Below are 27,772 nucleotides of genomic sequence, written 5' to 3' on the forward strand. Positions count from 1 at the left end.
TTAATCCCAGCACTTGGGAGGCAGAGGCAAGAGGATGTCTGTGAGTTCAAGACCAGCCTGGTGTACAAGAGCTAGTTCCAGGACAGCCAGACAGCCAGGGGTGTTACAGAGAGAAACCCTGTCTCAAAAAAGAAGAAAACAAAACAAACAAACAAACAAAAATAAGGACAAGTAACATCAGAAAGTGACAGATTGAAAGGCATAATCAAAATCAAGGCTGACATTAATGGCACAGAAGCCACAACAAAAACAATACAAAGAATCAATAAAATGAAGATTTGGGTCTTTGAAATTATTAACAAGACTGACCAATTGAACTGCTTAGAGGTTTTCTTTTATTTTTTCTTTTCTTTTTTTTGTTCTTGTTTGCTCTTTTTTGTTTTATCAGGACAGGGCTTCTTTAGGTATTTTTGGGTGTTCTGGAACACACTCTGTAGAACAGGCTGGCCTTGAAAGGATGGAGATCTGTCTGCTGCTAGGTGATGTGCTCCTTTTCAGACACATCTCAAATCTGGGGGTCAGTCCCTGAAACTTGTTTCCATGTGGGTATCACTCTAGGAAGGAGCTTCCCACTGAGGTCTTCATTAGAGGAAGTGTCTCACCATGGAGTTTAGGTTATTCTGGAAGTGAACGGATGGCCTAGGCTTTTCTGGAATGCAGTCCTTCTGCCTTCTGCCTTCTGAAACTATAGATGTGTAGTATCATGCCTGGCTTTCTTCTGAGACACCTGAATTTTATAACCTATCAGTTTCCACAGAGGATATTAGGGGTGTTGGGCCGTTTTTATTTTTTATTTTTAAACTTCTACATACTGTCACATTGTTACACAAAGCATGGTTGTTTCTGTGGATCTTGGTCTGGGAAAGGTTGGCTTTCCCACCACAGTGGAAATGTGTCTTAACCTGTTTTCTCTTGCTCTAATAGAATACAACATACTGGGTAACATAGCTTACAAACAAGCTAAGCATAACATTCACCAGCACCAGTGTGGTGGTTCACAACAGTCTGAGACTACAGTTTCAGGGAATACAACACTATCTTCTGGGCAGCCAGGGCACCAAGCTCACATGAGGTGCACTGATGTACATGCAACAAAAACATCCATAATCCTGAAATGAAATAAATAAACCCTAATGTGCATGTGAATAACATTATTGCGTTGGTGAATGTCATGGTATTGAAGGAGATATTTCACAGTCCTCAAAGCAATAGTAGGCATGATGAGGTCACAGTGTTAAAGCAATTGTGTCTTTCCATTGTCACCTGAGAATGAGCAAGGTGGATTCTGTATTAGCAGTCTGAGTGATCCTGATAATTGGAGGTATTCACTATAGTGAATGGAAGCTATCTTCATGACCCTGGGAAAAGAAAACTGTTTCTTTTCTTTCTTTTTATCTTTCTTTTTTTGAGACAGGTATTCTCTATGTAGATTTGGGGGCTGTCCTGGAATGCTTTCTGTAGACCAGGCTGGCCCCAGCTCAGTGATCCGCCTGCCTCTGCTTCCTAAAAGCTGGGATTAAAGGCATGCAACACCATGTTCTGCTAAGGTTATGGTTTTTAGAGTGATGAATTTATGTGTCAAGTTGATAAGGGATAGAAATCCTTTTCTGAACTTAAAGTGTTTCTTTATAACTGTACCCTTAGTTGAGTACTTCCGCTTTACTGTATTCCTCTGTTGGTGGGTTTTAATTTTCTTGGCAGGAAAGGCATACATTTAAACATAAGACGTGAGAAAATCATGGGATTTTGCCTCATCACTAATCCTTGGGGATTTCTGTCAAGCACTGTATGTGGTTCCTGTGCTTGAACCTGTGTGGCACCTGTGCCTACCATCAAGTCCTGTGGTTTTGGTTGTTGTTTTATTTCCCCTTTGTGGAAAGAGACTGGAATGCACCAAGCAAACTTAAAGCACTACTGTTGTGGAAAAGGCAGATGAGGAACAGTGAATATGCCAGGGAGGGGGCAAATGCACTCAGAATCTCAGAGCAGGTTGTTTTACAATGTAGTGAAATCCCCAAACAGAATATGTTTATTCCAGACTGCTAGGATAATATGTTGTTTTTCAAAATTTGTTTTTTGTTGCTTTTGCTTTTATTTTGCTTGTTTGTTTTGATGTTTTCGAGGCAGGATTTCTTTGTGTAGTATTGGCTGCCCTGGAAATAGTTCTCTGGACTAGGAGAGCCTCAGTTTAGCGATCTTCCTCCTTGGTCTCGGGACTGGAGTGATTAAAAATGCCCGCCACCCTGCGCGGCTTCTGTGTTTCATGGGGTAGGTAGCCCTGAATGGCTTTGAATTCATAGACGTTTGCCTTTCTCAAATTTGCTGTCATTACGCGGCGACTTCATTTGAACTTTCCGCAAATGTTTTGGTCCTGTAGGATGACAGAGCGAAGTATTGCTGCAATCAGGAACAGCAATACTAAAAGGAATGAACTGTCCAATGAGGAGCACGGATATTCATAGTGCGCTTCCTGGAAACGTTTGTTTTATTTGTTTTTCTTTCTCTTTTTTTTTCTTTTTCTTTCTTTTTTCTTTCCTTTTTCCCCCGATTCGCATAGGATAAGGGGATTCTCTGGAGGACTTGTTTTGGGCGGCTGTGTGTTCTCCTGACTGCAGGCATCTTTGGGAGGATAGCTAGACACATGAGAAGCAAAAATGGTGAGTGCGTCTTGGGCTCCTGGAACCCTGGGTGGCGGTGGCGGTGGCGGTGGCAGACACTAGCTCCTTACGAGCTGCGTGGGGTCAGCCCCTGAAGTTTTCCCTGGTGGAGTCTGGCCCAGCAGTGCCAATGCCCACGTGGTTTTGAAGTGTCTCCCCCCCCCCCCCCCGGCAGCCTTGGGTCCCGCGTCCCCCAATCTTGTGTCCTGGTGAAGTTCTCTTGGGTGAGTCCTTGTACAGGCGCTGCAGTGACACACTGACCAGATTGCCACGTGGTTGACCAGAAGTGTGCCCTATGTTTATATTTATTACGCTGGTGTGTGTAGTTAGGACACAAAAATCACTTTCCTCTGGGACTACAAACTTAACACCACTATGCCGGCTGTTTTTGTTTGTTTGTTTGTTTGTTTTGTTTTTTTTTTAAAGAAGTGGGCACTGTTTATCAGCAGGCTGACCCAGCAAACAATGTGTAGTTGAGGCCAATGCAGTCAAAAAAATCATATTCTAACTTCCTCTTTTCTTTCCTGAGCTTGTTTTTTTTTTTTTTTTTTTTTTCTCCTCTCATCTCATGTCCTAGTGTATTTACCACTCTGCTTACTTGCGACATGCATTCTGATATCCTGGAAACACTCCACCTTCCCACAGATCTCATGGACCCTCTCTTCTCCATAGTCTCTACGGACATTCAGTTGAGTTTTGGAACAGATGGGTACGAGTTCAAAGAGAGTATCCTCACAAACGAGAAACAGAGTTTGACCTTGTGGGCTTGAGTTATATCCATTTGCCTGAAAATTTCATTTCAGGTTTCTGCATTGCAGAGTCGAATTCCAATGTGCCCATGTGCCGAATCTCCATTTTCTGAAAACCGGCTGAGGGACATCCAGGCTGACTCTCTTGATAGCTGGCGGGACCAGAGAAGCAAAGATCCCTACTGTGCATCAGTCTCTTGCAGTGTATGGGCTCTTTTCATTATAGCTATTAGTTCAGAGAATGAATAGCTGGAGGAAGCAGTATTTCTATTTTTCTCTTTGTGACTCAAGCTCACACTGGTTTGCTTGTGAGCTGCAGCAGTTTAAACCTCCTCTAAAGGGAAGTATTCACTTCTCCATGCATACTCCATAAGGTGTGAGGGTTTCAGGCTTTCATGGTGAGCTTTTAACCTGCTCATCCATATCCTAGCTTTGTGGACAACCATTTCATTGTTTTCTTACTAAAAAGCCAATCAAACCTTTGAAAATTTGTTTTTATTATTGGCTCTTTCCTAAACATAAGTGATGAGTTTTAATTGGATCTAGCCCTTACACCCCCAGCACATCAGACTTTTAATTTTATGTGTCTTTTGTTTTTGTTGTTTAAAACCCACTGAGTTCTGATGGTTCTGTCCAGAGTGTGTGGTCATGGACTTGAGCCTGAACAACATACTAGTGGCCGTATACTAGAGGGAAAGACCCCTGCCACCATCAGTTGTCCATACCTTCATAGCTAGGAATGGCTTTCTCGAGGATTGCTAGGAAAGTAATTTTAAAGTGGAGAAGCTTGTGTTAAGGCTGTGCAGTCTAAAGCATGAATTGTAGATGACCCCTCTTCTCTGTTTTGAGAGCCTGGCCAGTTCTCAGGATGGATAACTGGGCGTGGTTTTTGCTCTAATTGAGATAGAGGCATGTTGATGCGATTCACAACCTTGACATCTGGTAATGACTGGGAGTGGATGTGCATGCTGGGACCGGTACCTGGATGATTGCTGAGCACTGGATAATGAGCCGCCTTTGTTCCTGAGGGTTAAAAATTTGCCTCAGGATGCCTCCAGGCTCTGCTGTTTCAACCCTGGGGAAACATATAGTCAGAGGATTGTAAGCTTGTGCATACATGCTTACTGGTGATGATGTGTATTCCCATGTAGTATTCCGGTGCTGTATGAAGAATGCCTAGTGGTAAATTCCCATGTAAAGTCCGCTCTCTTAGGGGCTTCCCACTCTATTTCTTTGTTTTAATTAAGCCTCCCACTCTATTCTTTATCTTAACTAAGCTTTCTTGTAGGGTAAATTTCTCTTTATCAACTAATTTTGTGGCTCGTGGAAATTCTTTCTCAAGGATCGAATCAAAAGTAGAAGTCTGTGCACAGCAAAGCAGCTAAAATTACTTGCCCTTACTAGGTTCCGTCACTTTCTCCCTAGAGTCTTGACCCACACAATCATAAGTGTTTTGGGGACTTTAGACTTTGATACAACTATTATAGGACATTTTTGTGAAGGTGAGCTCCTACTTAATAAGAGTACTGTTCTTTCCCTTGTGCCTTTATCTGTTCACCTTCTATAAAACTACAATGATAACATTTAACATAGACAATTATAGTTTATGTAACTGTTGTATTTAGTAATAAGAAGTCAGTTTCTAACTTAATAAAATTGGCTATGCTCTTAAGTATTGAAATAACAATATTTAATATCTTTTACTTCTAAGATGAATTTTAACTTATAACATTAAAAGGCAAACCTGTCTATCTGTGCCTTCCTCTTTAATGACATGGTTTTCCAAGTTCTGATCTTGTCCAGTTTAAACTAAAGAAAAAAAGGAACTTAAATACAAGGCTTTTGGAGTCTCTTCAGCCTGTACAAAGTCTTGCCAGTAATCAGCTTAGGCTCTGGGTCTTTTCCCTCCATGGTTTTCTGATTGCTAATGCTAGTAAAATACGGTCTAAGAGCTAATCAACAGCCTAGTCTAAAATGGAAAACTGATAAAGTATCGGTGTCTTTAAAATGATCTTCATTTTACCTATGCTAATATATATTGTTTCCATGTGCTTCTGTTTTTATATTGTTCCCATTGTACAATTAACCTATAATAAAAACTTCCAGATGGCTTAAATGTCATTTAACTCCTTGTGTATGTAATTAAAGCTTCCCTTTATAGAAGTTAGATACAGCATTATTCAATATCTTATTTGGTTAATCATCATCTTAGCTCTGAGTCTACAAGAAATCTAAAATGTCCTTGTTTTCAGGACATAATTGCTTCTATACAATGCTACAATTTCATTATCATGAACAAGGTCCTCATCTCAGAGATGACCCTCTAGTCCCTGTGATTCCTAAAATGTAAAGACTGAGAAAATAACTTAGCCCTGTGATTTCAGAGTTCCTTTAATAGTTAATAATCTTAAAAGTTCCCCAAATATTATGTTCATAATTTCCACTAGGTTTCTAATCAACAAATGAAGTCTTAAGTTTATTTAAAAATCTTTCACTGTCAAGCATTAGCTAAGTGTTACACATCTGCTTAATCATGTTTTAAATAATATTTTAATAAATGACTTTTGAAAATGGCTAGGTTGAAGCCTGTAATGACTTTCCATCATACCAAACTCTTGTGTTTGCAGAGCAGGCCTTCTTCTGGTCCTGTTTTTGGATAGACCTAGGGATTCCTTCTACTCCCAATGTATTGACTTTGGCCTAAGGATCCTGAATTAGGAATATCCAGGCCTTATATCTCTGTCATCAATCAGGGATGCTGTTACTTCTTTTCATCAAATATCCACGGAGGTGCATAGCTATTCAGGAAGCCCCATCATTGCTATTGGTTGTGAATCCTGTGTAGATACTGAAGTGTGTGGTGTTGGTCCTGTAAGACATATCCTTTTGTTGATTTTAGGCTCTTAGGAAGGACACTTTGGCCCATCAGAAGCAAGAAAGGGTGAGTGTCCTGAAACTGTGTGTTGTGTATTTGTGACTTTGTTGAGGCTGTGCTGTTGCAGCCTTGATGTTCTGCATCTGAGGTGCAGAGTGTGCCCTGATGTCCTGCACTGGCTCAGTCCTTACCCAAGCACTGCAAGTGTGTGCAAAGCAGGGGGCTGTTCACTAGGCCACTGACCCTGTCCCAGGGAACCAGTTTGTCCCAGGCCACTTTCTTCTTTGGGTGAAAAGGCACCTGGAACTTGTGCCTCTGCAGAAGTTGGAGTACTGCCAGGTTGGTGACACTGAGCCCCCAGTGTGTGCTGTGAAGGGACCTGGGTGATGTGTCATCTTGCTGGTTTCCCTTCGCTGCTGGAGATTTTTCCTGACATTACCCTGTGATTTTATATTTTCTTTAGAAGCGAACCAAAAGCCAAACCTAGCATAAGTTAAACACAGCTTTATCTTTAGTCCTCAACTTCCTAACCTCTCATTGTTGGGAGTGTGTGTTTGTGTATGTGTGTCTGTGTTTGTATCTGTAGTCTCTCCTTTTAAAAAATGGTGATTGGAGAAGATTGGGTTGTTCCCTCTGTAAGAGTGGAATAAAACTCACAGTCACAGAGGAAGAGAATACTTTTTTTTTGCACTGACTGTTTCTGAGGTAAAAGTTGGAATTTTTGCAAAGCTATGTCACCTTTGCCCTCAGTGATCCCTGTGAAGGGGATCATGAGCTTGGGATTGAATTGTTGTTTGATTGGTTGGTTTACACTGGGCTGTTCCTCCAATTAGAAGAAATTGCACTAGGTATTACTTAATTTTTATTTAATTCTTTATTTCTGGAGGAAGTTATTTGTAGAAAAAATATATTAGTATTTTCAGTAGTGTTAAATTTCAGGGTGCAGAGTGAAGTGACAAAAGGCTAGAAAGAGACCAGAGTCTGATTTCAACAGACAACACTGGTCATTATTACCGACAGTAAATATACTGATTTTCCTGCTGTGCAATTCAAGCAAGCTCCCTGGGACACTTTGTAGGGCCCTGGAAGGGGCTTGGGAATGAGGATGTTGATGCAGCTTCCTGGACTATATGTTGGAGTGCAGTCTCTTCTTCCTGAAGTTATTGTCCAAGGGAGACAGGCTGTCTCAGCCCTCTTGTGACTGACCAGTAATGGTTGAGCAAGGCACGCTGAAATCACATAGGAATGCTGTGTTTACAACGAAGGCACTCTATCAAATACAATTATGTTTGTACAATATTGTTCCTGGCCATTCATGACATGATTATTCAAATGCTTTACCATTTAGTTTGTCATTGTCACTGTCTTTTACTCACTTGCTCTGACTTATTTCTAAGTAATTCTTTTCATGTTACTCTGAATGCCATTTTGTCACTGATTTTTCTGTTTCACCCTAATCTTTTATTTTCTATTAATTTTTAAATTTTAAATTAGAAACAACCTCAATTTACATATCAATCCCAGTTCCCTCTCAGTCCCATCCTCCCATGCCCCCCCTGAACCCCCATTCTACTCCCCATCCCCAGGGAGAGTGAGGCCTTATATGGAGGATCATCCAAGTCTGTCACATCATTTGAGTCAGGGCCTAGACCCTCCCCAATGTATCTAGACTGAGTGAGTAACCCTCCATGGAGGAGCTCCCAAAGTTCAGTCATGCACTAGGGATAAATACTGGTTCCACTGACAGAGGCCCCATAGACTGCCCAGGTCTCCTAGCTGACACCCACGTTCAGGGGGCCTGGTTCGGTCCTATGCTGGTTCCCCGGTGAGCTTCCACTTGCTCATGTCAGCTGTTTCTGTGGGTTTTCCCAGCATAGTCTTGACCCCTTTGCTCATCACTCCTCCCTCTCTATAACTGGATTCCAGGAGTTCGACTCAGTGCTTAGCTGTGAATCTCTGCTTCTGCTTCCATCAGCTACTGGATGAAGGCTCTAGGATGGCATATAAGGTAGCCATCAATCGCATTATCGGAGAAGGGCATTTAAGGTAGCCTCTCCACTATTGCTTAAATTGTTAGTTGGTGTCATCCTTGTGTATCTCTGGACATTTCCCTAGTGCCAGATTTCTCTTTAAACCTACAATGGCTCCCTCTATTAAGATATCTCTTTTCTTGCTCTCCTTTATTCATCCCTTGACTCAATCTTCCTGATCCCTCATGCTCTCCCCCCTTCTCCCCTCCTTTTTCTCCTACCTCCCACCCTCCCAATTTGTTCAGGAGCTCTTGTCCCTTTCCCCTTCCCTGGGGGACTCACCCTAACCTTTATTGGAGCAGAGCAATGTTATTCATAATTCAGTATTATTCCTTATGGAATGTTAATATTATATCCTTTATTACTGAACCTTTCAGATAGCACAAAAATAGTGTATATATTTTACAGTTCTCTCTGTATTTTAGTATAAATTCTTGCTCTATTTGAAGGGGATATTAGCAGTATACTAGATAATTCCAGCTAATGATAGGTAAAATAGTTACATATAAAAAGACCAACTTGGAGAGTTAAATACTTGCATTGCATATGAAGCAACACACTATTATTTGAAGTGTATTTAGATTATTTATGTTCAGTTTTTGGATCTCTGGGTAAACTCTTTGGAAAACAGCACATTTCATATGTTCATAAGTTAAAATGGAAATACATAAATGCCTCTTTTAAAGGACAGCTTAAGGGTTTCAAGACTCAGCTATAAAGAATGTAGCTCCCGGTTGGCAGCTAATCCACACCTGTGCATGCAGCCTCTGGATCTGACATTTTCTTCTGAGCGATAGTGCCTATATGTAAGTGTGAAGAAGGCCTGAAAGATAGGCACCTGATTTCCTGGTTAGTTCACAACTGATTTCCATGTCCTGCAATCAAAGTGTCTGGAGTCTTTAGCAATGGGGTTTTCTCATCTAATTTTTGTGGGCAACCAATAGCAATATTGTTTTGTGTGCCCTGGAACTGTCTCTGACCAATTAACTACCTGTGCCTGACACTGACATTTTATTTCATCATTCATGGCTTCTGGGAGCAGCTTCTTCACTAATGTGTGCTAATATCTACTTGTTTAGAGTGTTGTGGGTCTGTGGCTACATTGGTCTTCATACAGAGTATAAGGACTGGCCTACACTGAGCCAGGACTTCACAGTGATGCACTGTCATCCCCCAACAAAAGTATATATAAGTAAGTTACACACTAATGGTGTTTCATAAGGCTTTTAAATACATGTTGCCTCATCTCTGATTCTTGAGGCTTCCTATCCAGCCCTATACCAAGATCCTGTGTTCAAACCCACCTGGAGCCATCTTCTACCTTAAAGTTCTGTTTTTCCCATTGGGGCATGTGTTTAGAATGTAGCGAGCAAACTGAAGGCAGGATCTTGGTGGAAAAGGGAGTACTGAGTAGCCCTGAAGAGCTTTGAATTCTCAGAAGAGCAGCTTCCTCAAGTGTGCTGGCAGTAAGAAACACTTCCCTAACGTGTTTCATTAGTCAATGCAGAGGAGGCAGAGTGAGAACTGTTTGTCATCCAGAGACCTTAGTACTAAAAGGAATAAACTGTGTGATCAGTATCATGGTAGGCCTCTATAGGCCTTGTGGTGGAGAGGGGAGCAATGTCAAGTTCAGATTTGTGTGACTGTGTGTTTTCAGGGCAGCTGTTAGGACAGCTGCAAACATCAGAAGTACAGAATGATGAGGGTAACTTGGGCTTCTGCATTTCTTTTTGTTGTTGTTGTTGTTGTTTTTCTCTGTGAAACCACAGGGTTTCTCTGTGGCTTTGGAGCCTGTCCTGTCCTGAAACTAGCTCTTGTAGATGAGGCTGGTCTCAAACTCACAGAGATCTGCCTGCCTCTGCCTCCTGAGTACTGGGATTAAAGGTGTGTGCTGCTTTGGGGATATGCAGAATCCCTGACTAAAGATTTTCCTGATGATATGTGATCCAGTGGTTGATTAGAGTCTGGAACAGTGATGGCCATTCCTAGGTGCACCTGAAGTGTGCACCCCACAGGCAGTCTTGAGCCCAGTGTCCCTTACTTTTCTGCCCTGATGAAGCTGCTTCATTATAATCCTCCATATTCTTGGGTGACTCCTTGCCATGAAACTGTCCCTGCCCAGATTTTAAAGAGCTGCTGGGTTGATGATGCTGAGGACAGACTGTGCTGTGAAGGGTCTAATGTGTTCTGTGCAGTTTCCCTTCTCTTCTACTTCTGTCTGTGCTCATGTAGATTGAGTCCTCTCATCACCTCCCATTTACTTCCTCTCAACTCTGTTCCATGGCCCCATCTGGTCTCCCTCAGAGTGGAGTCCTGTGATTCCTGGGGTTAGAGACCTTTCCCACGTAGCTAGCTATCTGTCCCCTTAGCACCTAGTCCAATATGGTTTTTACGTCTCTCTCTCTCTCTCTCTCTCTCTCTCTCTCTCTCTCTCTCTCTCTCATTTCTTTTTTTTCAAAGGGTGATGTGGAACAATTTTTTCTTCTTTTCCTAACTACAGTTGGTCAAAATTTCCAGTCTCAAGAAAGAGAGAAATTTCAATTGCCTCATATTTTATTTGTTTACAGTGGTTTTGGGGTGGTGGTCAAAATTGGAAGTTTGAAAAGCTTTCTAAACTTTGCTGAATGTGAAAGAGACTTGCAAAGAGCTTCCTGTAATTGGAATTGTACTTCTGTATCTGCTGCTTGTTTTACTGTAGGCTGATTTAAGTAGAAGGGATTGGGAGTGTGAATTCTGTAACATGTAATTTCTTTGGAAAAATACTAACATTTCCTCTGTTTCCTTCAGTTTTCAGATAGTAGTATAGTCTCTTTCCCTCTTTCTTTTCTTTTTTTCTGGGGGGGGTGTTTCGAGACAGGGTTTCTCTGTGGCTTTGGAGGCTGTCTTAGAACTAGCTCTTTCTAGCTGGTTCCGAACTAGGCTGGTTTCGAACTTACAGAGATCTGCCTGCTTCTGTCTCCTGAGTATTGGGATTAAAGACGTGCGACACCACTGCCCGTCTGGTAGTTCAGTTTCTTACCAATGGGAAAGCTTCAGAAAGTTAAGATGAGAGGATAGGTATGCTTTCTGTTTGCTGGGAAAAAATCTTTTTTATTTGAAAATTGACTTCAATCTGCAACACATTCATAATATATTCATTACTGCTGATTTTAATGCATATTTAATGTTTAATTTATTGTGATTACATTTTTGTTGGCTTGGTGGCAGTTTTTCCCGGTGTATCCCTGAAACTTGCTCTGTTGAATAGGCTAGCCTTGGACTCAGAGATCACACACTCTTGTGCCCTGTCTATTTTAGGATTAAAGACTTCCTTGACCACACCCAGTTTTTTCTTTCTGTTTCTGTTTTGTTTTTTTGAGGTGGGTACATTTGTATTCCAGACTGACTTGGAAGTCACTGCAGTGCTGAGGGAAAGCCCAAACTTTGATAAACCAACCAACTCCATTCTCTTTCCCATTCCTGTTTTATACATCCCATCCCTAAGTACACTCACCTGTCTATTCGCATACTGCCTGTATCCTACTGTCCCTGGGCATCCTCTCCTCTTCACACAGGTCTCATCGGTCCTTTCCTATCCCTGGTCTGTTAAAATGCTCACTCCAGTTTTGAAACAAATGGGTAAGAGGTGAAAGATGGGATCCAGGTGTAAGAGAAACTGACAGTGTTTGTTTGACTTTGTGGGCTTAGGTTAACTTGATTCAGTATTTCCAGCTGCACCCATTTCCTATAAATTTCATATGATATTTTTTTCATTCTGAGTAGAAATCACTGTGTTTGTGAGCTGCGTCTCCATCATGTGGACATCAGCTGTGGGCCATTCAGGCTGATTCTTTTTCTTGCTACTGGGAGTAGAGCAGCTGTGACCATGTGTGTGCTTGCATCTGTTGTAGTGTTTCGAGTGTTTTCCGTACAAGCCCAAAGGACTATCTTGGTGAGGCACTTCCAGATTTCTCTTTCTGGGGCAAGCTCACACTGATTAGCTTGGTAACTGTAGCATTTATACCCCATCAATGGTAAGTATTCACTTTTGCACATACACTTGAAGATATGGGAGGTCTTCAGGCTTGCGTAGCATGCGTTGGCATGCTTACCAGTATCCTAGCCTTGAAAACATTGTTTATTGTTTTGTTATTAAACACCAAGACACCTTTTAAATATACATTTATTATTGGGGATTTCATACATGTAAGAGATGTATTTTAATTCTACCTCCCTCTTACACTCCTAACATACCTGACTCTTCTTGTCATGTCTTTTTTGTTGTTGTTTTTTCAACACAGAGATTCTCTGGAGCTGTCCTGGAGCTATTACTGTACACCATGCTGCCCTTGAACTCACAGAGATCCGCCTGCCTCTGCCTCCTCAGTGCTGGGATTAAAGGCGTGCGCCACTACCTAGCTGCTGCTGCTTCTTCCACACTGAGTTCAGTTAGTGCCGTTCATATATGTATGGGGTTTTACTAGTAGCTATACTCATGAATAAAATGACTCCCCACCCCAAAGCCATCAGTTGCCAATATCTTCTTAGCTAGGGTTAGCTTTTTTTTTTTTTTTTTTTTTTTTTTTGCTTTGCATTTTGCATTTTTGAGATAGGGTTTTGTTGTGTGTGGCCCTGACTATCCTGTAATTAGGTCTGTACTTGGGTGGCTTCACAGTCAGACATCCAGCCAGGCCAGGCACATGGGAGGCAGAGACAGGCAGATCTCTGTGAGTTCGAGACCAGCCTGGTCTACAAGAGCTAGTTCCAAAGCCACAGAGAAACCCTGTCTCAAAAAAACAAAAAACAAAAAAACAAAACAAAACAAAAAAGCAAAACAAAGTCAGAGATCCTCCAGCTTCTTCATCCTAGTGCTGGGATTAAAGGTGGACAGCAATGCCTTGCTAGGGGTGCCCTTCTTAAGGACAAAACTCTTTCTGCTCAATTTTTGACTGACATGATCAAAGTGTCAAAATTTACAGAAAATTTTCAATAATATAGGAGTATTTAATACCCTATACCAAATGATGTGCCAGTTGGATATAGAAATATCACTGGAATTAATAATATCTTATATGGGCCCTTTAGACATCTATAGATCATCTAAAAGATTGCTAGAGACCACATTCTTCTCAGAAGATGAATTTATCCTTCTTGAAAACTGACCATATACTAGGAGCCAGAGTAAGTGTCAACAAATAAAGGGAGAGTGAAATAGCTTGCATCCTGCTTGACCACAGTGGAGTGAAGGTGGGAATCTTCAGCAGTACACACTGGAGAAGTACACAGACTCAGGGAGAGTAAGCATCCCACTCCTGAATGACCCTGGGGAAAGGAAGTATTCAAAGGGAATCTAGAAATCCCCCAGTCTGCATTTCAGTAAACAACATAGCAAGAGACTGGGTCCCTACTGCAGGAAGTGAGATGTCCAGCTGTTGTGACAAGCCAGGTAGGTAACTGTCACACTGGGTGATGTGCTCCTTTTCAGACACTTCCCATATGCTGGGGATCAGTCCCTGAAACTTGTTTCCATATGGGGATCACTGTAGGAAGGAGCTGCCCACTGAGGTCTCCATTACACATAGGGTCTCTCCATGGAGTTTAGGTTATCCTGAAGTGGGTGGGTGGCTTAGGCTTTTTTGGAATGCAGAACTTCTTCCACAAGCTGTAATGTATGTAACACCATACATGTGTGGGTCACACCTGACTTTCTTCAGGAGAACCCAATTTTGTATTCTACCAATTGTCCCAGGAAATGCCTGTGCTTTGCAGTTCTACTTGAGTCACACTGTCACTTTACCCATGGTGGTTCCCATGCTTCTTGTTCAAAAACTGTTTGCCTTTCTGTCCCAAAGAAGAGCAATGTCTTAACTTGTTTGCTGGATAATATATTCTCTGAACAAGCCAAGTGTTGATAATGTTCTTCTTGAAGGAGAGATGTCAAGCAATTCCTCCCAGTGTCCCAACAACAAACTGAGGCAGGATTCTGTCTCAGTTCCCTCTGAGTGTCCCAAGTTTTGATTCTATCCTTTAAAGCATACTGGATAGGGATTATTTATAGAGACTTGGTCACACTTCCCTCAGCCAACTGCACATGGAAAGCCTTACCCAGCAGGGATGAGAGCTTCCCTGTAGCTACAGACCACTTTGTTCGTCACTACCTCCACACACTCTGTCCCTTCCCCAGACCAGCTAGATCCTCAGGTGAAAATCCACTGCCTTTTTCCATCACTCAATTTGGGTTTTAAATGCCTAAGTTCCCCTGTGATAATCTTATGCAAGTGGACAATTTGGCACTCCCCAAGATAGAGGTTGCTTAGCTAAGAGAGCAGTCACACATATCCTTGACTGAGATTTGTCAAAACAGTCCCTCATATTAAGAACATCAGTTAAATACATGATTAGAGACCCATGGGATTTGATAGACTACTAAAGAAAGTATTGGTGAATTTTACATGTCTGTTAAATGGTTAATGTGAAGAAGGTATGGAGAGATGACTCAGCAGTTCTCAGCACAGAATTCTCTTCCAGAGGAGCAGGGTAGATTCTCAGTGTTAAACATTCGATTTGGGAGGAGAAAACACCAAGGCCATGATTGTATTAATAAAGGGACCTGCCAGCCAGCTCTCACCCTTAGTTAGAATTCTTGAGAGACCAGCCTCTGCTGGCCACTTGAAGTCCCTTTTATTGGAGAGCTAAGGTATGCAGAGGGCCTAGAGGGATGGTGGTTAAACATTGTTAGGAGGATACAATGACAAGGAAAGGAACAAATGCAAGGATATATGTAACATGAATAATAAAAACCCAGAGACAGATACTTGGGTTGAACTTCAAGCTGAAGATAAAGAAAAGCAGCTGCCCTGCACCTTTACCTCTTCTCTACCTCATTTTGGTGCTACTCTCTGATCTTGAGGGGAGATGAAGCAGACCCATCTTTGTGTGTCCCCACAGTCCTTTAACAATTGAGAAATACAGAGAAAACACTCTATATCTTACTTGCATTACCCAAACTAACTTTTTATGTCTCTCAATTGTATACACTTTACCTTTTTTTGTAAATTTTTTTTGAGTCTGATAACAAGGAAAATATAACTATAATTATAAAGTCTTCAAATCCATCAGAGACCCAAGAAGGAAATATTACTTGAGTAAGCAAAAATTGCATACAAGCTACTTCCAAAAAAATGTGAGAAATGACAGAAACAGCTGGCTGCCTGGACAGAACTTCTGCAATGTTGGAGCATCCATCTTCAGCCGAAAGGCCTAACATACCTGGCAGACTTTTCTGTGAAGCAGAATATTCTTAAGGGCTGTCCTACCTCTCTTGCCAAAATTTGGCAGTCCTTTCTTTTCTGTCCTGCTTGTCCAATTTGCACAGCAAACTGTCAGCAGTTGAGGCAAGCACATTTTCTTTCCCAGTGGCAATCTTTGCAACCAAGAAAGTAAGCTCCATATGGAGTTTCTCTGATGCCCATCCTCTTCTCTGAAGTAGATTGGTGCTGCCAGGGGCACACATGTCTCATTGTCATAAAAAGGCAAAGAACCTATGCTATTAAAACATCTTAAATGCCATATTCTATAGATCTTTGAAGTGTTTAAAGATGACCTTACTATCTAAAAATATCTGTTTGACCTTGAAAACATATCTAATATGACTAGTAGTTTCATTGTATAAGTAAATAATTTCTAACCTGTATTTGCTTATTATCCTAAATAGTTGGTAATAGTAACTTTCAAGGGCTAACATTTGCATGACATTGTTAAAGGAGTTGCATAGTTATAATACCATGAACAATATTAGAAATGCATGTATAGTATGTTCTAACAAAAGTAATCTCAATTTTGTACCAATATACAAATAATCCAAGCCAACATAAAATATTTAAAATTAGTAGTTGCTTTTCTAGTTTAAAAGTAGATTCAACGATCTGCCTTTTTTTATTTGTACATCTCCCCCCTTTTTAGAGTAGATTTAATAATCTACTGTTATATCCTATCATACCTATATCCACCTTTTTTTCTTTTCAAAACAAGAACTCTGAATCTAATCTCCTTTATTCAACATTTTTTCCAGACAATTATCATTGACAACTTGTAACCACCCGCCCTAAATTAAGACAAATATCCATAACTCATTGAATGACCAAAAACCACCCACCCCACCTCTTGGGAATGTGGGTGTCATATTCTTAAATTTACTTCCTGCTGTCTGGGGTTGATGGCGTTTTTAGCGGGATACTGAGACGGAAACTTTGGGTTAATAGTCAAGTCCAGGAAGATGTAGCTGTATCATTTATTATCCAGTCTCTGAGTAATGTGAAAGTGCAGGGCTTGTGTCAAGTCCTGGCTCAAGTAGTCTGTGAGTTTGGATGATGTCAGTTAGCCACCTTGAAATTAGTCTGATCAGGTAGTAGTCAAAGCTGATCTTTAGGTGGTATTTTTCAGCTTAGTGGTATTATCATAGTCCTAATGGAATTGTTGTTGGGCCCCATCATCCTTTTGGAGATATGGTCATGGTTCACTGCAAAAAGTTTAAACATTTTAAATGTCATATGCAGCAGATCTCAAAGAATTTAAAGGATCAATATTTGTTATGTTCAACCAGAGTACAAAAACTAATTCCTATTGCCTAAGAGAGACTCAAACCAAAATCATGTACAGGACACCAGATGAAGCCTTTTTCTAGAATTAATACTCTATATGACTATTAATATCATGACAAAATTTTTAATATATATATTAATCTTATAAATTTTTAGATAATATTTATAATTCAAGAAAAGCTTCAAAGACTCAAAACAGAACCAAAGGATTATGAGGTTAGTGGCAATAAAATATTCCTTTAATATTTGTTTTTCTTCTGTCTCATATCAGGTGGCTCTTCTGACATGAAACAGAGATTTTACTTTAGCAAGCATGCTTGGGGTTAGAGCACACATTCCTCTCCAAAGCCAGTTTTAATTTTTACTTGGACTAGAACTTCAAAAAGATCATTTGCCTTATATGTCTGTAGAGAAAAGCAGAAATAAACATTTGGGAAGTGTTTGGAATTTTATCCTGTTGTACATGTGGAATATCAATAGGCCAATTCACACTTTTTCTTGGGACATTTTTTTTCTGGGTGATTTGGGCTTTTTCTTGAGACATCTCATTTTCCAGTGGTCTTCAGATTCTTAGCTGGAAGCCTTCATTCTCCTGAAAAGACAAAAACAAAATTCTTCTCCAACCTTAACTTTGGGGAGGTTCCCTTATGGCAAGTTATATCTGATTAAATGAAAAGTGTTTTTTAGTTTAAAGTTAGTTTAGATTGAGTGGCCATGTTGTTTAATGAATTCTCACCTCTTTTAATCAAGGGTGTCTCCTGTTCAAATCTAATCTTTATCAATTTTGATGGTAGCTATAGCATTTCTTCTGTGGAAAGAAAAGCAAAACCCTGCCCCAATGTAACATATGTCCTGGCTTCCATTTTAAGCTCAGCACAATTTTAAAGTATACAGGCTAATTGATTCCATACTTTCTTATTTATCCAATGTCTCTCTACATCTGTTGTTCCTTTCTCTTTAGCATTCAGATAATTCAAAGTTAATAACCATTATGCAATCCATTTCTGTGGGTCTTTATTGCCCCTTTTTGTTTATTTAGCATATCCTTCTGACTTTGATCTGGCCTTTCTATAGTTGCTTAACCTATAAGATTGTGTGGTATACCTGTGATATACTTTATATTGTAATAATTAAAAAACTGTTTCATTTTACTAGAGACATAATACTGGAGCATTGTCACTCTTAATTTGTACAGGTATCCAATGATGGTCATAACTTCTAACAAATGTGTGATTACAGAATCAGACTTTTCAGAACTCTAAACAGTCGCCCACTGAAATCCTGAATAGGTGTCAATGGTCTGGTGTACATCCATTTGCCTGATTTTATTCCTTTGAGTACCCGGTGGGTGACTTCCTGCTGGTAGTGGTGTATGACTGTATAAAGAACAAGTAGGATCTTTCCTTAGGGTTTCCTCGACTTGTTGCCAAGTGATGAAAAAAAAAATCATTGTGAGATATGGCTTAGCCGTTAAAGGCTAGGCTCACAACCAAAAATATAAACCTTTGTTATTGTTATGATGTTTTTCTTGAAATTCTTAGGCCTCTGACACATTTCCTATCAATAGTTGATCAGTTTCCTCATTACCTTGAACTAGAAGTCCCGGCAGACCCACATGGGAGCGTATATACATATATATGATTCTTATTACTGTATATTTCTTCTAACTGTATAAATAATAAAGTCAATTCTCTATCATGTTATATAAATTTATGTGTTATATAAATTCAGCAGTTTCAATATGCAAGGCAATTTTCTGCATATTGTGAATAAATAACCATGTTGAGGGGTTCTGTAAAACCCATTAATTCCATAAGAATAGCATATAATTCTGACTTTGGGAGAGAATCATTGGGGTTTTGAGGCACTTTAGGTAGATTTTCTGATTTGTAATCTGCCTTTCTTGATTTGTTTGCTTCAGTATAGAATATATGGTCTCCACATATTGGTGTTTCATATAATTCGAGAAAGGATCTAGTTTCTTTTTTTATAAATTGAATTTTCCTGGTTTGGGGAAATCTCTCCTAAAAGATTACTGTAAGCTCGTTGTCAGGGTTTACTTTATGACCATAATCTTCCATTTTATCAGTAGTAAAACGTACTGCAGTTTTTTGGTTTTGGGTTTTTTTGTTTTGTTTTGTTTTGTTTTGTTTTTTTTTTTTTTTTGGTTTTTTTGAGACAGGGTTTCTCTGTGTAGCTTTGGAGCCTATCCTGGCACTCACTCTAGAGACCAGGCTGGCCTCAAACTCACAGAGATTTGCCTGCCTCTGCCTCTGCCTCCCAAGTGCTGGGATTAAAGGCCTGAGGCACCAACGCCCAGACACGTACTGCAGTTTCTACATAGTCTATTCCTGGTAAATTTCAAGCTCTCAGTTTACCTTTTACAATCAACTTAGAGATATTGTCCAGATAAGTTAAATCTTTACTTTGTTTATGTTGTGAAGAGATGCATTCTAAGATACTGACCTCCCTCTACATTAATATTCCTGCAGGAGGATGCCTGGAGGGTAAAGTAACCAAATGCAATCAAGTTTTGGATCCAAAGGATCCACATGTGCAGATTGTAGCTTCTTTTCCACCGGAGGCGATTCTCTCTCAGCGTCAGCTGATGATTCCCCGGGGCTATTAAAGTCACCATCTCCGGTTCAGTTTAAATTAATCAGCTGATTAGGTTTTATTCCAATAATGTGCCATAGATGGGAAACGTTTCCTAGCAATCTTTGAAAGTCATTTAGAGCTAGCAATTGATCTCTCCTAATTTGCACCTTTTGAGGTCTAGTTTTCTGTAGAATGATTTTATATCCTTAATATATAATAGAATATCCTCTTTGTATTTCTTCAAGAGCAATTTGTAATCCCTAGTGAGGCAAATTTTCTTTACCTCTTCAAACATTGTCTCAGAATTATCTACACTTGAATTAGCTAGTAAAATATTGTCTGTATATTGGTAAACTATAGATTGAGGAAAGTTCTTATGTGTTATATCCACTAGGTGACTTATAAAATATTGTCACAGTGTGGGGCTATTTAACTTTCTTGTGAGAGAATCATCCATTGACATCTCTTTGCAGGCTGAGAATTATTATAAGTAGGCAACATGAAGACAAATTTTTCACTGTTTCTGGTAATGGTATATCAAGAAAACAATCTTTTAAATTAATAAGTGTAAGAGACCATCCTTTAGATAATAAAGAAGGCAAAAGAATCCCAGATTGTAGTGAGCCCATTCATTACCTGAATCACCAAATTAACATTCTCCATTTTTCAGATTTATTTTTAATAACAAATATAGGAGAACTTCAAGGGCCGGTTAATTCTTCAATATGTTGGGCATTTAGCTGACTCTGTTCTAAGGCCTGCATTTTCTCTGTTGCTAAAGGTCATTGCTTAACCCATACATTCTTGTCCATCAACCATTCTATGGTAGGGCTGTAGGTGCCTTTGAAGTGCCCTCTTCTTGTACAACCTGAGTGGTCAGTGACTGTTCATTATAATACCTTCTAATATTTTCATGAGAAACATACATTATTATATGGTTTGTTTCTATGGTTAGAGGAATGTTAAACTGAGTGCTCCATTGATGTAACAAATCATGTCCCCATAAGTTCATTATACATAAACACAAGGCTTTAAATTTCTTCTCTGTCCTTCTGGCTTTATACATTCAGTCTCGCACTCTGTTTTCCTTGAGATAAAGTTCCAATCCCTAAAAGTTGAACATTTACCTCTTGAAAAGGTGCATTTTGATGCCAAGATACTGGGGAAATTGTGACATCTACATCTATATGACCTTTAATAACAATGTCAGTTATTTGCATTTTTAATTTTAGTCTTTGTTCATTTATAGTAGTTTGCCAAAAGATTTGCTTTATGGTTTCTCCTGAGTATTTTGTTCTTTCCTCCATAGCTATTGTATCATTCAGAACACTGTGGTTTCTTATAATAGGTTTTAGGTTCTTTAATTGCTTTGTGAAGGAGTTTCATCCACTGTCACAAGAAATTACAGAACAGAATTTGCATGATGGCCTGCAAGAGGCCCCTCAAGGCATTTTCCAGTGGCATACGGTTACCTTGACTGTCACTTGTTGACCTATATTCACTTGTACAGTGCCTGCCTTTGTTCCACCTTCTGCATAATCCAGAAGGGAGAGGCTTTCTGTTTGAATTATGCTTAGAAAAGTCATTGTTTCTAGAAAAGCCTTGCTTACAAACCCTTTTTAAGTGACCCTGATTGCCACAATTGAAACACTTGACATTCTGATTTCTCTTCAAACCTCTGGAAATCACCTCTCCTACCCATGCATCATGGCATGAGATTGAATATTTGATTGTATCTCAGATCCATTCCTCCAAGGGTGCTAATCATGCCGGTAGTGGCATAATTACCCTTTTGCATTATGAATTAGCATTTTCAAAAGCCAGAGATTCAATTATTATTTGTTTAGCTTCAGAATCTTGTATCATTCTATTTTCTCTTGAGGTCAGGCTTTGTAATAAATCTATAAAAGCTTCCTTTGTGACATGCATTACTTTAGTAAATGACTCAGTTTCCTTTCCTACGTCTAAATTCTATCCCAACCATTCAGAGCTGCTGTGTGGCATAAATCCAGGACATACATGATCATCATATCGAGATTGCCTTTGTATGTCAGCATAATCTCCCTCGCCAAGAAATTGGTCTTTGGAGATTTTCATCCCCCTAGGCCTACTTTGTTATTCAATGGTCTTAACCTCTTCTTTCCACCATGACTTCCAGTGTAATTGAAAACAAATCTCCATGACAGCTTTAAGAAAATCTCTCTAATTTCTTGGGATAATTCTATTACAAGTTGATCATGAGTTTAACATTTTCTTCACAAAGGCTGAATGTTCTTAACCATTGAGCCATCTCTTCAGCCTTTATATACATTGCTTCTATTGGTCTTTTTATCTGGCTGTCATAAATGACCCAGAAGAGTGACTGTGTCAGAAGGCGTTTATTTCATATCATGCTTGAAGGGTATGTACTGTTCAAAAATGCAGAACTGTGAAGCTGCTAGTCACAGTGCACACAATCATGAAGAGAATAATGTGTGATTGTATGTTTTAGGTTTCCTTTTCCTCTATCGTAGCTCTTATAGAGTTCACAAAATATTGCTCTCAAGTTGGAGCATGTATTGCTTTGACTATGCTCTAGCTGTATGCCTGTCTGCTTCCCACCGTGAAAATCACTGACTAAACCTCTAAGTGTAAGTGTTTTTCCCCAGGATGCTTTCTTTTATAGTAGTTGCTTGGTCATGATGTTTCCTAAGGGCAGTTGAGTAGTAATTGAGATAGTGGGGCTCCTTTATTACATCAAGTAGTGAAGATAGCATCCCACAGATATTCTTCAGTTACTGCTATTCGCATGATAATTTAGAGGTGCCTTTGGGATTATATGCTGGATGATTTTGTATTCTATTAGTCTGTCAGTTAAAACTAACCACCCTAATATATGCACCCTTAGGAGAAAGTGGCCTTTGAAGATGTGGCTGTGAACTTCACCTCAGGAGAGTGGGCTTTGTTGGATTCATTTCAAAAGAAGCTCTACAGAGATGTGATGAAGGAGACATTTTTGAACTTGATCTCCATAGGTAAAATCCCAACATATTCTCATTGTTAATTTAGTCAGAGAACAACCATGTCTTGTGTATGTGTGTACTGTTGGTATTTGAATTCTTGAAGTGAATATGTGGTAAATGTAGTGTGAAAACCCATGTCAAAGCAGCTAGGGTATAATACTATTTATGTTGATTATGAATATGTTATACTGTATTCTCTGGATTTTCTTCTAGAAGAAGCAGTAGAAGAAAATATTGGCGAGGACTACAAAGACCTCAGCAGAATCACACGGTAATTGATATTCAAAAGAGTGGAATTGATCTCACTTATTTGCAAATCATAGGACAACTGAGTGCCTATCAAAATGTCTAAAGAAATCTAAGTGAATTATAATCTCTAAACACATTTCTGTAATATAACATTGAATTGTGCCATTCAATATTTGAGTGCCTCAACTTTGTAACATATTAAGATCACACATGTGTCATGTAACGTTATACTCAGAAGGAGCTTTATCAGTGGGTTATTACAAATGTCAAAATTATTTGCTGTCTTTCTATGCATTATTTTGAGGCACTGACCATAAGTTTTGTGGGTTTTTTCACTTTCATTTGCTATGACAATAAACAAAAAAACTCAACTCTGGTGGAGCTCATTTTTCATTCCATAACCTTGTCACAGTCCCATCATAAAGGGAAGTCAGGGCAGGAACTCAACCCGGACAAGAACCTGTAGGCAGGAACTGAAGCAGAGGAGATGGAGAAACGCTGTTTACCGGTGTGCTCCTCATCTCTTACTCAGCTACATGCCTTATACAGCCCTTGCCTACCTGTCTAGGGGGATACCACACACAGTAGGCTGACATATACCTTCTCAATCACTGATCAAGAAAATGCCCTCACAGACAAGCCTAATATCACCTGAAAAAGCCATTGACTCCTTTCTGGTTCCCTCTCTCAGATGTGTGTCCCCGTTTGTGTCACCTTGACCAAAGTAACCAGCAGGTGCCTTTCCTACACAGTTCATGCCCCCTTGTCCATGGCTGCAATGCACATCATAGTGTGAGCATCCTTCATCAATCAGGATTGTAAAATGCTCCCTCAGACCCATTTACAAGCCAATCTGAGTCATTTTTCTCTTTTGAGGGAACCCAGTTTCTAATGGCCCTTGATGCCTGTAGTTGATAACTAAGGAACCAACACTGTCTTAGAAATGTGAATGTCAAAATGCCAGTGTTTCCCCACTTTGATTGTAATGATTTTCTACTGACACCAAAATTTTGCCTTCACTTTTGATCCTTTTAAGCATATTATTTTTTTTGTACTTGTACATGTATATCTATGTTTGTATACAACTCTTTCTAAAAGGCAGAAGAAGGCAAAAAGATTCTTCAGACCATGAGTAACAGGAATTAGTGTGCTCTTCACATGAGTGCTGGTCATCAAAATCTGGACTACTGAGGAGCAAAATTATTTTAACCTCCAAATCTGTGATACAACTCCTTCATAATTCAAATAGAAGTAAAGACCACACTCTATTTCTTTACAGATGACAGGGTCTTTACATGTGGTACACATTTTCCTTCACAGTGACTGTGTTTTTCTGTTGCCTCTGAGATAGTATCATTTCAGTGGTCCACACAAGCCAGCCTCCAACATTTCCCTTGCCTGCAGTAATTCTCTTCTCATTTTTTGCAGAATTCAAGTGATTGAGAAAAACTGTGGATATGCATGTGGCCATGAGTGTGATAAGACCCAGGAACCTATTACAGAGAATGTCATCAACACAGGCATGCCTCCTGGAGAAAGAGTATGTCAAAGCCCATTGCATATAAGAAACATCCTTGGTCATTTATCCTCACATGGGTATCTCAGAGAGCAAACTACAGGGATACCATCTGTATGGAAGAAAGCTATAACTAAAGCTTTTACACATCAGGAACATTGGAAAGATACCCATCATTCTGAATCACTTCAGGTACTTGAAACTTCTCCCCAGAAGAAACCCTGTGAAAGTCAAGAATATAATGAAGCTTGTAGGAGTCTCAGTTTGGATCAGCCTCAGGAGAGAGCTCACACTGGAGTTACACTCCATGAAAATGACTTGACTGGATACACATTTGTTCAGAACAATGAAGGCATCCATAAAGAAGTGAAACAGTTTGTATGTAAGCTCTGTGAAGAAGCCTTCATTGAGTCCAGTGACCTTTACAACCATGAAAAAGGTCATATTTCACAGAAAAGGTACTATTGTATGCACTGTGGGAAAACATTTAAAAATGCAAAATGTTTTGAGAAGCATAAAGTAACTCATACAAAAGAGAATCCTTATGTTTGTAAGAGTTGTCAAAAAACCTTTACATGCTTCAGTCATCTGAAGAAACATCTAAGGAGTCACACTGGAGAGAAGCCTTATACTTGTAAGAATTGTCAAAAAACCTTTACACACTCCAGTCATCTACACAGACATGAAAGGATTCACACAGGAGAGAAGCCTTATGTTTGTAGGCATTGTGGAAAAGCATTTAACCGTTCCAGTCATCTGAATATACATGAAAATATTCACAATGGAGAGAAACCTTATGTTTGTAGGCATTGTGGAAAATCTTTTAACTACTCCAGTGCTCTGAATGTTCATGAAAGGATTCACACTGGAGAAAAGCCTTATGCTTGTAGGCATTGTGGAAAAGCATTTAATTATTCCAGTACTCTGAATGTTCATGAAAGGATTCACACTGGAGAGAAGCCTTACTCCTGTAGACATTGTGGAAAAGCATTTAACACCTCCAGTCATATGAACAGACATGAAAGGATTCACAGTGGAGAGAAGCCTTACACTTGTAAGCATTGTGGAAAAGCATTTACCACTGCCAGTCATCTGAACAGACATGAAAGGATTCACAAAGGAGAGAAGCATTATGCTTGTAGACATTGTGGAAAAGCATTTAACTGCTCCAGTCTTCTGAACAGACATGAAAGTGTTCACAGTGGAGAGAAGCATTATGCTTGTAGGTATTGTGGAAAAACATTTAACTCCTCCAGTGGTCTGAATACTCATGAAAGGATTCACAGTGGGGAGAAGCCTTATGCTTGTAGGCATTGTGGAAAAGCTTTTAACTGCTCAAGTCGTCTGAATAGACATGAAAGAATTCATAGTGGAGAGAAGCCTTATGCTTGTAGACATTGTGGAAAAGCATTTACCACCTCCAGTCATCTGAACAGACATGAAAGGATTCACAATGGAGAGAAGCCTTATGCTTGTAAGCATTGTGGGAAAGCCTTCACTGACTCTACTAGTCATAAGAAACATGAAAGAAAGCACACTGGAGAGAAGCCTTATGCATGTAAGTATTGTGGAAAAGCCTTTAGGGACTCTAGTACTCATAAGAATCATGAAAGGATTCATAGTGGAGAGAAGCCTTATGTATGCAGGCATTGTGGGAAAGCCTTCAGCCAGTACAATGGTCGTAAGTATCATGAAAGGACTCACACTGAAGAGAAGCCTTATTCTTGTAGGCATTGTGGGAAAGCCTTCAGTGACTCCAGCAGTCAAGAGAAACATGAAAGAATGCACACTGGAGAGAAACCTTATGCATGCAAACATTGTGACAAAGCCTTCAGCCTGTCCAGTAGTCTTACGAATCATGAAAGGACTCACACTAGATAGAAGTGTTATGTATGTAAACATTACATAAAACACTTTACCCATTTCACATCCTAACTTGAATGAAAAAAATCACTGGAGAGAAACAATTTTTGTGTAAAACATGTGGGAAACTGTTCATTTAGTCTAGTGATCTTTACATGTTTGAAATAGTTCACTCTGCAAACAATTATCCATGTAAGCATTTTGCAAAAGACTTCATGACTCCAGTAGTCCCCACAGACATGGAAGTATCACACTGGAGAAAAGCCTTATGTTTTTAAGCATTGTAGAAAAGCCTTCAGGCAGTCTGGTGATAATAGCAGACACGAGTGCTTCACTCTAGTCAGTATCCTAATGCATGGTAGCATTTGGAAAAGGCTTCCATAGTTCCAATTGGCACAACACCAATTAAAAATATTCACACTGGAGAGAAAACCTTTCTTTGTATGAAATGGAAAACTATTTCTTTGTTCTTGTGATTTTATCAAAGATAAGAGACCTCACACTTGTGAGCAACCTTTTCAATGTCAACATTGTGGAAAAGACTTGACTGCTTCAAGTTTCTGTAACCCTCATGCAAGAATTTACATTGGGGAGAATTTTAATGCAAGTATGCGTCTAAGATTTGTGCCAAAGGCTTCACCAGTTCCTGTTGCCAATATGTTCTCAAGAATCCATCCTATAGCCAGGCATTGGTGGTGCACGCCTTTAATCCCAGCACTCGGGAGGCAGAGGCAGGCGGATCTCTGTGACTTTGAGACCAGCCTGGTCTACAAGAGCCAGTTCCAGGACAGCCTCCAAAGCCACAGAGAAACCCTGTCTCGAAAAACCAAGGAAAAAAAAAAAAAAAAAGAATCCATCCTATAGATTTGGGTATCCATTTGAAAAATGCTTTAGCAGCAATAGTTCCTATTATACTGAGCAATTTATTTCACTGGTGAAAGCCTTTATGTTTGGAATAAATGTGGGAAAATCTTCCAAGTGTTTATAATAAATGAAGTTTAAAGTGATTGTCATTTTCAGCAGTCTTCCCGATTTTGTGTGTCTCCTACCCCTAGATAATGATCTCACAGTGAAAAGTGTAGTGTGTAGAGCTTGCACCACCATTAACTGTGTGACACTGCATTGGTCAAATTGCTGGTATTGTGAGGTGTGAAAGATGAATGTGATTCGACCATGAGATGCATCAGCTAGTAATGGTTTATTGCCGGAAAACATGATTCTCTCAGTTACCTTCCTGGATCTTACATGGCGGCAGTAGAGAAACAATTCCTGGAAGAGGTCTTCTGACAGTCACATACACACTTACAAGTGAATTCACACCAAAGTACAAATGAGTAAATAATAATATGTTTCTGAGAGCAGAGACTTAACTAACAAATGCAATATTTTAATGTGGAAAGAAACGTTGTTAGACTCAATGTTTTACTATATGAAGGATTAAAATCATTACAGTATGTATAATAATACCTGATTTGGTTTTTGTTTTGTTTTGCTGGCTTTGTTTATTCTTTGGTCTTTACTTTGTCTCCAGTAGTAACTTTGAAAACAATTTTAGCAATGTTCCATGTGAGAATAGCCCAATAGCCTTTTTGAAACTTGGTTTCATTGGTGGAAAGGTTGAGGATTAAATAGAGGTATGGCCTTCTGGTGAATA

The 27,772-nt window shown here is 39.6% G+C and overlaps 1 protein-coding gene across 4 annotated transcripts; it reads left to right on the plus strand.

Annotated features, from left to right (window-relative positions):
• The first annotated feature begins 2,428 nt into the window (after positions 1-2,428).
• On the plus strand, positions 2,429-27,582 carry LOC100770926 (zinc finger protein 345). Of its 4 annotated transcripts, XM_027416938.2 has the most exons (6): positions 2,429-2,657; positions 6,306-6,347; positions 17,047-17,106; positions 22,376-22,502; positions 22,704-22,761; positions 24,168-27,582. In XM_027416938.2, the coding sequence occupies exons 1-6, from the start codon at positions 2,655-2,657 to the stop codon at positions 26,134-26,136; spliced, it is 2,259 nt and encodes a 752-aa protein (XP_027272739.1). In that variant the 5' UTR covers positions 2,429-2,654; the 3' UTR covers positions 26,137-27,582. The 4 variants fall into 4 exon arrangements, with proteins under 4 accessions (XP_027272739.1, XP_027272741.1, XP_027272740.1 ...); XM_027416940.2 differs by lacking the exon at positions 17,047-17,106; XM_027416939.2 differs by lacking the exon at positions 6,306-6,347.
• Positions 27,583-27,772: the final 190 nt, after the last annotated feature.

The sequence above is a fragment of the Cricetulus griseus genome, chromosome 5, assembly GCF_003668045.3.
Source record: "Cricetulus griseus strain 17A/GY chromosome 5, alternate assembly CriGri-PICRH-1.0, whole genome shotgun sequence".
In the NCBI taxonomy this organism is placed as follows: domain Eukaryota; kingdom Metazoa; phylum Chordata; class Mammalia; order Rodentia; family Cricetidae; genus Cricetulus; species Cricetulus griseus.

Coding starts and splice junctions, on each gene's coding strand:
- LOC100770926 (XM_027416938.2), top strand. Junction 17,107..22,375: donor CAGAACCAAAGGATTATGAG/GTTAGTGGCAAT, acceptor ATGCACCCTTAG/GAGAAAGTGGCCTTTGAAGA. Junction 22,762..24,167: donor GACCTCAGCAGAATCACACG/GTAATTGATATT, acceptor CATTTTTTGCAG/AATTCAAGTGATTGAGAAAA.